The sequence below is a fragment of the Thermochaetoides thermophila genome (genome assembly GCF_000221225.1).
Source record: "Thermochaetoides thermophila DSM 1495 unplaced genomic scaffold scf7180000011801, whole genome shotgun sequence".
NCBI classification, from domain to species: domain Eukaryota; kingdom Fungi; phylum Ascomycota; class Sordariomycetes; order Sordariales; family Chaetomiaceae; genus Thermochaetoides; species Thermochaetoides thermophila.
The window spans coordinates 60,583-71,361 of NW_006383021.1; the positions used below are offsets into that span (position 1 = coordinate 60,583).

The window sequence follows — 10,779 nt, forward strand, 5'->3', positions numbered from 1 at the left end:
AAAAGCCAAAACTTCAACCAAACACACAGCCTCGCTACAGAATCGAAGGTTGAGATTCACATTTCCTACGGCTGCGGCACCCGTCCTTCCCTTCTTCAACTTCCAGACTCCTCCCATTTCTCAAATTCTTCAGGTTTCTTAGCAAGTACCCAAAGTTTTATCGACTCCTCGACTGGGCCTTGGTTTCTTTTCATTCTTTTCACTTTTGCTCTGACAACTCGCACGCCCTTAACCCGACCCTCGGTTTCCAAAAACTTCCCGTAACCACACTTTGTAAGTTTGGATATATGCTATGTGATCCTTGGAGTAAGGGTTTCTCCAGTATTTACTAACTCAAGAGTCGATAGAAGGGAGCCGCCAACATGCCCTACTACCCCTTCAAGCGCCCGTATAGCTCCCTGTTAGGGCCGCCCATCATCCAAGCGACTCATGACGACGGCTTGCCTTTGGAGCAGCGCGGCAAGCGGGTGAAGGGCGACAGGACACGTCATAATTCCTTTGACGATATTGACGAAAATTCGGATCCCGGTTACGAACTCCAGAAGGACTGGGTTGGCATGGACTCCGAGCAAGAGTCAAGCCCCTGTAAGAAGGGGTCCCGCGTGAGCTTCGCGGAGTCGCCTTCTATCGTGATCTTCCGCGACGAGGATAGCTCCCAGTTGACCGAACGGAGCAGTCAGTCTGAGTCTGGAGACAAGAGCCCGAAGAGCAAGAGAAAGAACAAGGATGGAAAGCCAGCCGCGAACATGGCTAAGACTAGAGTCGATCCTGCCACTGTTTCCGGCTCAAAGGACGACCGCAGAGACTCTCCTAAGATGTCCTTAGACTTTGAGAGCCCGCATGTTTTTGTTCCGCCGATCAAGTTTGAGTCCAAAAAGATCAAACTTCCGAACTATACGGTACGTAAGACCAAGGTTAAAGCAGATGTGACTGGGGACACCCCCACAGAGTCTTCGCCTGTCTGGAGTGATGTTATTTCTTCCTCCGGAAAGCCAGACAAAAAAAAGAAAAAGAAGCACAAGAAGAGAAAGGACACATCTGAGACCCCCGAGACTCGAAAGCTCGAAACCACTACCGCCGTTAGCCCTGAGCCAGTCGTCGAGCGCGCTTCCTCTCCGCTCATCTCTGAGACCTCACCAGCCGACGCCAAAACCCTTAAGTCAATAAACAAGCGCCTCAAGTCCATCGAAGCCCGTCTGCATGTCCTCACCTCAGCTTCCGCAATTACTGTCTCCTCCGGAACCGAAGAACCCGACAAACAACGCCTCATCCTCCACCCCACCTTCACAGCCTCGGAACTGCAATCTCTCCGCGTCGAAGTCAGCCATCTCAAATCCCGCATCGAAGCAAATGCCATACGTTCAGCAGTCCGCCACGAAATCCTCTTCACGGCACTCACCAAAGTCTCGGCCGATGTCAACAAGCTCTCTGCAACAGTCGCCTCCATATTGGAGCGCGTGGCCTTCCCGTCGACCCTCCAGATCCAGCCGACTGATGATCAAGAGAGTGCCGAGAGCGCCAGCGAGACCGGTACCGGCGCCGCGAATGGGAGTGTCTTGACCCCCAATAGCGCAGCAAAGAAGACTGCCCGTTCAAAAGAGAAGATGCGTGCTGCGATGGACCAGGCACGGAGGAATATGGAGCAATGCCTGAGAATGTTGAACGAGGATATGAATAAGGCTGAGACGGCAGAGGAGGCGGAAAAGTTCGGTCAGTTGTGTGTTAGATATGCAGAGGATTTGTTTAAAACTCTGTGAGTTTGTTGTTCTGTGGGTTTCGTGAGAGTGGTAAGTCATGTTTGATGTCGGTTTATGTATCTGTGATATTTTGGGCGTGCCTTGAGATCTAGTAAGGTTGACGGCGTTGACTGCCAACTAAAGCATCTGGTGGTCACTCGTTGCTGGGCGTCTTCTGGTTGTTCGTATGTTTCCAGTCCTTTTCAGTTTGTGTGTCTCTATTGACGAAGCCGCACTCGGTAGATCCTTGGTCTAGGAAGGCAGAGCTGTGGCCGTAACATAGTCTTCATGTTACAGGCTTATAGCCTGCCATAGTGATGTGTTTTGACCGGACTTTTACGATACGCCTGCCTTGTAGTCTGTTTTATGATGACCCTCCTGTGCCTGGTTCAGTTAACTTATGTCTTCTGAATCTCCCTTAATGCTGGTTTCCTTCTGCCAAAGATATGTCTAAGTATTGGCAGCACATCATGGGATGCCTTCATTCCGGGCCGTTCTGGAGACGATGGGCCTCATGCGTTCGGTATTGAGCACAGAGTTAAGGACCAAGGCCCAGTGTAACTAAAATAGATTGTGTCCATTTCGCTGCCGACTTACTTCTTGTAACCCTGAACCTGAGGCAATTATTGGCATGTACATAGGAGGTAATGCTAGTATGTTGCCGCAACACTCTACGATCCTCAACGCAGGCAGATACAGGCGCTGAGAAGTAATTCGACATCATCATACAACATCAGGGCACAAGACTACTTGCATTAACTGTTTTTTCAACAGTAGATTTGGGCCATCTATGTACTCTACAAGTCCCAAACCAGCCGTCATTTTGACATATCGCCACATCAGACGCTTCCCCTTTAGTGCTTCTCCCGCTTCCGCGGAGCCGCCCTTATTATATCGTCCACACGCAACAGCAGCTGCAGCGTAAATGTTAGTAACTGCACAAGCCATCAAGCTGTAGGCTGAACAGGGGCATACCTCAGCAGCTTCGCTAGCTGACGACACAACCGCCCTCTTTAACTTGTAGCTCTCAATGACACCCAGCTCGCGCATGTCGGCGATGCCGCCGCCAGGGGTCATCAGGTCGAGACCATAAGTGGTCAGACCGTCGTAAATAGCCTTGCGTAGACGGGCAACAAGGTCACCCGAGTCAAGACCAGCGTTGTCGGCAAGGATGGTCGGCAGCTGGCGTAGAGCGACGGCGAAGGCAGCAACAGCAGTCTGCTTCTTGCCTTCAACGCGGGTCGCGGCAGCCTCGACGGCTTTGGCCATGATCATCTCGGCGCAGCCACCGCCCAGAGTCGTGCGAGGCTCCTTAACCGTCTGGGACAGGACGGCCAGGGCGTCGTGCAGACTGCGCTCGGCCTCATCGAGCAGCTGGTCGGTGGCACCGCGCAAGACGATGGTGCAGGCCTCGCCGGCAGCGACACCAGAGAACTTGATTAGCGTGTCCTCGCCAATCATGACCTCCTCGATCAGGTCGCAGTAGCCAAGCTTGACCTGCTCCGGGTGGTCGAAGGTCGAGGCGATCTCACCGCCCGTGACGAGGGCCAACCGCTCGATACCATCGAAGTCGGCGTGCTCAATCGACATGATACCGGCATCGGTGAAGAGCTGCTCCGGCCAGTTGTAGATGAGCTGACGGTTGATGAAGCAGTTGATGCCATGCGCCTTGATCTTCTCAACCTTAGCCTTCATCTTCTCGCGCTCGGCGCGCTCCAGCTCGGCCAGTTTGCTAGTCGAACCGACCTTGAGCCGAGCGCCAAAGATCTTGACCTTGTCCGTATCCATGGGCGTGTTGGCGATCAGGATCTTGGCCTTCTCCAGGCGCTTCGGCTGGTTGACACCAATCTTCTTGTCGAGAATGAAGCCCTCATCCAGGTACGACTCGCACAGCTTGCCACCGGCCTTCTTGATAATTTGGATATGGCTGAGGTCGGACGAGCCCTTCAGTCTGAGAACGGCTTCGACGGCCAGCTTAGCAAAGTGGTCCCGGTCCTGCGCTAGCACTTTGGAGCTGAGTGTTGTCCGGGCAATGGCCTGCAAGTCCTTCTTGAATTGCTCGGGGTTGTTGCTGTGGTCAACCGCCGACGCCTCGAGGGCCTTGAGGGCTGCCTGACTGGCTATCCGGTAACCCTCGATGATGGTCTGGGGATGGATCTTCTGGTTCACAAGCTTCTCGGCCTCGCGCAGAAGCTCAGCAGCAAGTACGGCGACTGATGTAGTACCGTCACCGACCTCGTCGTCCTGGACCTTAGAGATGTTGACAAGTACCTTAGCGGCAGCATTATCAAGAGCGATGGACTTGAGAATGGTCGCGCCATCGTTTGTTACCATGATCTCGCCGGTTGACCTGTATGTATCGCACTGTGTCAGTCTTCCTGGCCCAGTCCAAGCAACACACCTACCCCTACCCCGCGGGCCCAGGGCCATTACGAGACACTAAACGTACGCAGACTGCAAGATCTTGTCCATGCCCTTTGGCCCGAGTGTGCTCTTGACGAGGTCGCCGACGGCGATGGCGCCGACGAAGGCGGAGAGACGAGCATTCTCTCCTTTTTCTTCTGTGGTTCCCTCCTCGAAGATCTGGGTGGGGCTGAACGACGACTGTGCTTGCGGTGAGCATATGCTGGCACGAAGGGAGCGTTTGAAAAGCAGACGGGGGTCAAAAACATACCATGATGCCGACGGTGTTGGGTATCTAGGGGGTTAACGGAGTGGGCTGCAGCTGGCCCCAAAAATGGCACTGGAGATGGAAGTGGAAGGTGCTGGATAAAGATCGTGGGGATCTTGGATGAGGGGCAGCTCGGGCCAGGCAAGCAGCGCTCCTGCAGCCAGCCAAAGCTGCCGCAACTTTTTGCCCAGGCCTGGCAAAATGCGAGGTTCTGGGAGCTTCGCTCACCGCCTTCCATCTTCTCCAGCGCTGACTGCCCGACAGGTGGCGCCAGGTGCCGCCGGATGAGGGATGGTTCTGGCATGACCAGAGAAATGAAGTCAAAAATAAAGTAAACATCTAGACAAAGAGTTTTCTTCTCTAAAATACAGTAGACTTAATTTCAGCTGTTTTGATTTCTAACGTTTCGAGGTTAACAGCTTGATCCATAGATCGTTAGCTGAGGCTAACGGCAATCTTGGGCTTCAAGCGCTTCTGGTACGTATCATACAACAGCGTGCGGCGAGGGACCAGGGTGGGGCATTTTTTTCGACTCCCAAGGCTGAACCCCACCAAACTTCAGCGCAACGCACAAAATCTCAATTATCCCCGGACAAGAGACCCAGAGCCCGCGGCCGCGCAACGTCGAGAACCAAAACAACCCCTCCCCCTTTTAGCACCTCTCCGTTTCCGTTGTAGTCTTTCCGACCGAGAGTAGCCCAACATGGCGCCGTCATTCGATCACCTGCGCGAGGAAGACCTCGATGAGGAGGACATTGATATGGATGAGGTCGACATCTCCGATCTGAGAGAAAAATATGAGGTTCAGCTTGAGCAGGGCTACGACACCTTCGTCGTTATCGACGGTCTGCCTGCCGTCTCCGAGGAGCAAAAACCGAAGCTCATCAAGTTCTTGCTGAAGAAGCTGAACACCGTCGGCAAGACCCGCGAAGACATGATCTACATGCCTATGGGTGATGATGGCATGTCGTTGAGGTATGCGCCGGGAATTTGGCTATGCGGGGACCTGCAGGGACCATAGGCTGGCGTTCTTGCAGTCCTCATCACATGAAATGGCGCTGATTATTTGGCAGGTTCGCTTTCGTCGAGTACTCTTCCCCCGCTGAGGCCTCTGCCGCTGTCAGGCAACTCGACTATGTGCCCCTCGACAAGAAGCACACCCTGCGTGTCAACAAGCTCACCGACATTGACCGGTATGGGCGGGAAGGTCGCATCAGCGAGGAGTTTGTTCCCCCCAAGATAGAGCCCTTTCAGGAGAAGGAGCACCTTCGGTGGTTTATGGCCGACCCCGCCGATCGCGGCCGCGACCAGTTCGTTATGTACAGGGGAGACACCGTCGGCGTCTTCTGGAACAACGAGAAGGACCAGCCCGAGAATATCGTCGACAGGCAACATTGGACTGAGACCTTCGTCCAGTGGTCGCCTTTGGGCACATACCTTACTTCGGTGCATGCCCAGGGTGTCCAGCTCTGGGGTGGTGCCTCGTGGTCCCGTCTGCGCCGTTTCCCCCACCCCTTCGTCAACCTTGTCGCCTTCTCCCCTGGTGAGAAGTACCTGGTGACCTGGTCGAACCGCCCTATCCAGATCCCTGACAGCGGTCATCCCGTCCTCACCCTCGACGACGATGGCAAGAACTATATCATTTGGGATATCGAGACGGCTAGACCCCTGCGTTCGTTCGCCCAGCAGGATATCCACCCCGAGGAGCACGGTCCCAAGAAGGGTCCTCCCAAGTTTCCCTGGCCCGTGTTCAAGTGGTCTGCCGACGACAAATACGTGGCTCGGTTGAATCAGGGCACCTCCATCTCCATCTATGAGCTCCCCAAGATGAACCTGCTCGACAAGCAGGCCGTCAAGATTGAGGGCGTCATGGACTTCGAATGGGCGCCCGCCACGGTGCAGAGGGAAGGTGTCAAGACCTACGAGCAGCTCTTCTGCTTCTGGACTCCTGAGATCGGCAACAACCCCGCGAGGGTCGGTCTCATGAGCATCCCCTCCAAGCAGATTGTGAGGACGCTCAACCTCTTCAGCGTCTCGGATGTCAAGATGCACTGGCAGTCGGAGGGTACCTACCTCTGCGTCAAGGTCGACCGGCACTCCAAGTCCAAGAAGTCGCAGGCAACGACGCTCGAGATCTTCCGTGTCAAGGAGAAGGGCGTCCCTGTTGAGGTGGTCGATACGATCAAGGACACTGTTATTAACTTTGCCTGGGAGCCCAAGGGCGACCGCTTCGTTATCATTACCACTCCGGAGCCTGTTGGCGCCACCGCTGTGCCACCCAAGACATCAGTCTCTTTCTTCTGCCCTGAGCTTAAGAAGGGCAACCAGGTCGGCAGCTTTAAGCACCTGCGGACTCTTGAGAAGAAGAACCACAACGCGATCTACTGGTCGCCCAAGGGCCGCTTCGTCGTCATTGCTACCGTCCACAACACCCAGAGCTCCGATCTCGAGTTCTGGGATCTGGATTTTGATGGCGAGAAGCCCGAAAACGAGAAGGACCTGGCCGCCTGCTTGCAACTGATGGGTACTGGCGACCATTATGGTATTACCGATGTTGAGTGGGATCCTTCGGGCCGCTACGTCGCCACCTGGGCATCAGCGTGGAAACACACGGTAAGCACCAATCCAGTCAACATCCGGAGAATACTGGCTAACGTATGTAGATGGAAAATGGCTACCACCTCTACGACTTCAAGGGCGAGCTCCTGCGTGAGGAACACATCGAGAAGTTCAAGCAGTGGCAGTGGCGTCCGCGGCCGCCAACCCTGCTCACCAAGGAGGAGCAGAAGCAGATCCGCAAGAACCTGCGCGAGTATTCTCGCATCTTCGAACAGGAGGATGCCGAGCGTATCAGCTCCGCCGACGTGGCCGTTGTCGAGGCCCGCCGCCGTCTACTCAACGAATGGTACGCTTGGCGCGAGGCTATCGAGAAGGAGGTTGCCGAGGAGCGTGCTGCCCTCGGCCTGCCTGCCGACCCTGCTGCGGAGCTGCTCAAGCGCAAGATCGCCGAGGTTGCGCCCGACGCCCAGGAGCAGGTCATCGAGGAGATTATGGAGGAGGTGCTCGAGGAGACCGAGGAGATTGTCAACTAGTAGTTTCTTTCTTTCGGATCTCCTGCTCGGGTATCGTCGATCTGATAATGGCGTTTAGTCTTACATTCCTCACACACACACACCTTCTCTCTGTTCTCCTTTTTCTCTCTTGGGATTTTTCCAGATCATCTAGGTATCTCTCCGGGTCTCGTTTGCGCGCGGGCCAAAAACAAAAGTGGATGCGTGGGTGGTTGATTACACTATGTAGGGAATGGTCATGATCCATGGTTTCTTCATGCCTCGTATGTGATTCACGTGGGAGTTGTATTTTGCAGAGGGGGGGTTCTTGGAGGCTCTTGATCGATAAGAGCTCATTCCAACTGTCCCTCTTCACTCATCACAAGTCAGCTGCTAGACCCCCTCTCCTGGATTTCTCGCTCAAAGACTCGGATCTGGAGCTAAAGTGTTTGGTGGGTATTGGCTATGGTACCGGGCGCTTTGTAAGAAGTATCTAGTCAGATGACACTGGTTCGTAAACAAGGCTTGAGGATCGTGGAGGTAGGGCTGTACTCGTGCAAATAGTGTAAAACGCCATCTGACCTTGACACTGAGACCTCGCCCTGCCACCTGGTGACTCAAAAACATATACCTTGTACCGCTTGAGTAAAAGGAGTGAAGGGTTTGCCCAACAGACGCTTGTGTAACCCGGGCCACGGGGCAGTCTCACTGGTTGCCCCTCCATTGGAGCTGATGTGGACCTGCAGCGGCCAGGTAGGCCATATGAGGTCGGTGTTTTGAAGCCATTCGATGGCATATGATTATGAGAAAGCTTACTGTAGGAGTCTTACATGGATAATTTATCTCAATGCTATTGAGACGTCTCTTATAGGGACCAGGCGATATTCTGTGCCATGTATCAAGTTGAATAAGGCCCAACAACATTGAAAGTGTTTGGCAATAGTATGCCCAAACACATCTCTTAACCTTAAGGGCAAATACTCTCAACTGTTAGTGATACTCTGTCGGGGAGAGACGGCAACAAAGCGGGAAAACTGATTGTTTTGAACAAGCTCGCATATGCTCTTCCGAACGGCTAAAAATTTGTAAGAAGCATAGTGAAGGTATCAAGCAAACGTGCTCTTAGACTAACACAGGTTGAGAGGCTTGCAATTGTAATCACATTAGTATCATAGTGGCTGAATTCTGAATCCAACATGCTGTGCACCTAGTTGCAAGCCTTTTTACGCTATTTTGACTGCTGTTCTTACAGGGGTAACAAATCTTGCAGTTGGCAATAAGCCTTGCTCTCCCGCTAAAAGCGTAAGCTTCAGCCATAGCTAGCTAGTTATAGTGCAAGGCTAGATCCCCACTTGCGGATCGCTTTTATTGATACCTTTTTATAAGTGTCCTCCTAGGCTTTTTTATATAAACATCAATCTCTGAAACTTGCAAACTTTCTTGTGACGATCCACCTAGCTTTCCTGAGATGGGTTCGGATTCGTATCAAAGCTTATGGATCTGAGAGACAGGAGTTGTCACACAGGTTCAGGAGCACTGTGACCACAAGTTGGGTTTGCGCAACCGTTTGTATTGCTGACTGAAGGGTTCATCCCTTTTTTCCTACGAGAATTTATCTACCTTATATTTCTAAGGATCCTTCCTTTGTCTCCTCTAAAAAGGGCTTTCAGCCCTTCGCTAGTGAAACCTATTCCTATTGGCCGTTTCTAACCTCAGTGACGGCTCACGTGTGGACTGGCAGCTGCCCAGAAGACGAATGAGGAGGTTCAGAGTGGGTCAACGACAGACCAATCAAAGTTAGGGAAATATTATCGCCAAGAGTCACCGCCTCTACACTCGATAATAATCCTAAACTTGGCTGACGATAACCTGAATGGCAGGAGAGGCATGTCAACGACCTCTGGATATAATATATATATAGAATAATATATATAGAATATATACATATACATATATATATAGAATCACCCACTCCCAGAACCATGATGAGAACTTCCTCAGTCAGCAATAGAAACAGTTGTCAACCAACAACCGGTGATCGCAGTAAGCCACATATACTTTGTAGGAGGACTCCTGTCTCTCACATTCTACACCCTGAACACTACCTTTGAGCTCATGTCAGGAGGATGTGGAATCGTCACACTTATCCAAGGGTGTCGAAGAAGCCCACAAAGCCTCGCCAAGTGGCTAACAAAACAAACGCCGGAATGACGTATAAGAGCCCAGGTGAAATGATGTCAGACTGATATGGGGCTAAAACTGTGACGATCCCACATCCTTCTGACATGAGCTCAAAGGAAGTGGCCAGGCTATAGAACCTGAGGGACGAGGGGTCCTCACACAGTAGCATATGTGGCTTACTGCAGTCACCAATTGTTGGTTGACAAGCTGTTTCTATTGCTAACTGAGGAGGCCTCGTCATGGCTCTGCGGGATGAGTGATTCTCTTTACATATTGATATTCAAAGCCATTGGTATGCCTGCCTTGCTGCCATTGCTATTTGGGCCTTGATGATAGTTTTTGCATTAATCGCAGTTTATAGCGGTGCGAGAACTGCGATACCTGCCTTTCTCCTAGTAGGTCTTCCTCTTGACCCCACTCGGGGCCTTCCCATTGATCCCCTGGTACGCCGTTTGCGGAGCAGCTGCCGACCCCAATGACCAGTCATAACAAGAACTGCACAAGGCTCATGAAGCTCATGCGTCTGACTTTGCGGTTTCCAACAGGCAAGAATATAAAACTGCATAGTTTGCAGATAGATACTAAGCACCGATTATGGTTCATCATTGATCTTTGACTGGAGGCGATCTTGTAGTAGCTGGCTGGGCGTTGAGGGAAAGGAAACAGCTGCCACAGACAAGTTTACCTCTGTGTCATCCACGTAACGGTATGACCAACTTGAAAGTTTCAAGAGCTAAGTGCAGCATGGCAGAAGCTGGCCAGTTGCTGCTGATCAAGTCCGGTCGTCCCAACCACAACAGCTATGATAGCTTCAAGTGTTTTGGGAGAGGAAGCTTCGATGTCGGCTTATCGGATTATCTAGTTCTCACTAACCTCGCAGGCAACGGGGTTTCGAAAATCGAGCTGAACGAGTCTACGGTGGATAGAACAGGTCCCTGTGGAATTGGGCTGTCCCATCCTGCTGCTGGCAGAGCTTAGACGGAGACTTGGCCAGAAGAGAGCAGCAAAAAGGCAGAAATGAGGCCACACGGTGAGCGAAGAGCTGGTCGTGAGTGCAGGACAAGACGCTAATGCCAAGGCCAGATGCGGCCACGAAACTAGCATGTTTACCCCTCCCATCCGCTGCAACCTTGGAGTCAAG

At 52.5% G+C, this 10,779-nt stretch overlaps 3 protein-coding genes across 3 annotated transcripts; 2 read left to right on the forward strand and 1 right to left on the reverse strand.

The window, feature by feature from the left end:
* Window positions 1–362: 362 nt before the first annotated feature.
* On the forward strand, window positions 363–1,757 carry CTHT_0000210 (uncharacterized protein; the record flags this gene model as incomplete). The annotated part of the gene is made up of 1 exon (XM_006690513.1): window positions 363–1,757. The coding sequence occupies one exon, from the start codon at window positions 363–365 to the stop codon at window positions 1,755–1,757; it is 1,395 nt and encodes a 464-aa protein (XP_006690576.1).
* Window positions 1,758–2,590: 833 nt separating this feature from the next.
* On the reverse strand, window positions 2,591–4,413 carry CTHT_0000220 (uncharacterized protein; the record flags this gene model as incomplete). Its single annotated transcript, XM_006690514.1, has 4 exons — window positions 2,591–2,650; window positions 2,712–4,086; window positions 4,186–4,340; window positions 4,411–4,413. The coding sequence occupies 4 exons, from the start codon at window positions 4,411–4,413 to the stop codon at window positions 2,591–2,593; spliced, it is 1,593 nt and encodes a 530-aa protein (XP_006690577.1).
* A 697-nt stretch (window positions 4,414–5,110) lies between these two features.
* Window positions 5,111–7,499, forward strand: CTHT_0000230 (uncharacterized protein; the record flags this gene model as incomplete). The annotated part of the gene is made up of 3 exons (XM_006690515.1): window positions 5,111–5,382; window positions 5,481–7,020; window positions 7,071–7,499. The coding sequence occupies 3 exons, from the start codon at window positions 5,111–5,113 to the stop codon at window positions 7,497–7,499; spliced, it is 2,241 nt and encodes a 746-aa protein (XP_006690578.1).
* Window positions 7,500–10,779: the final 3,280 nt, after the last annotated feature.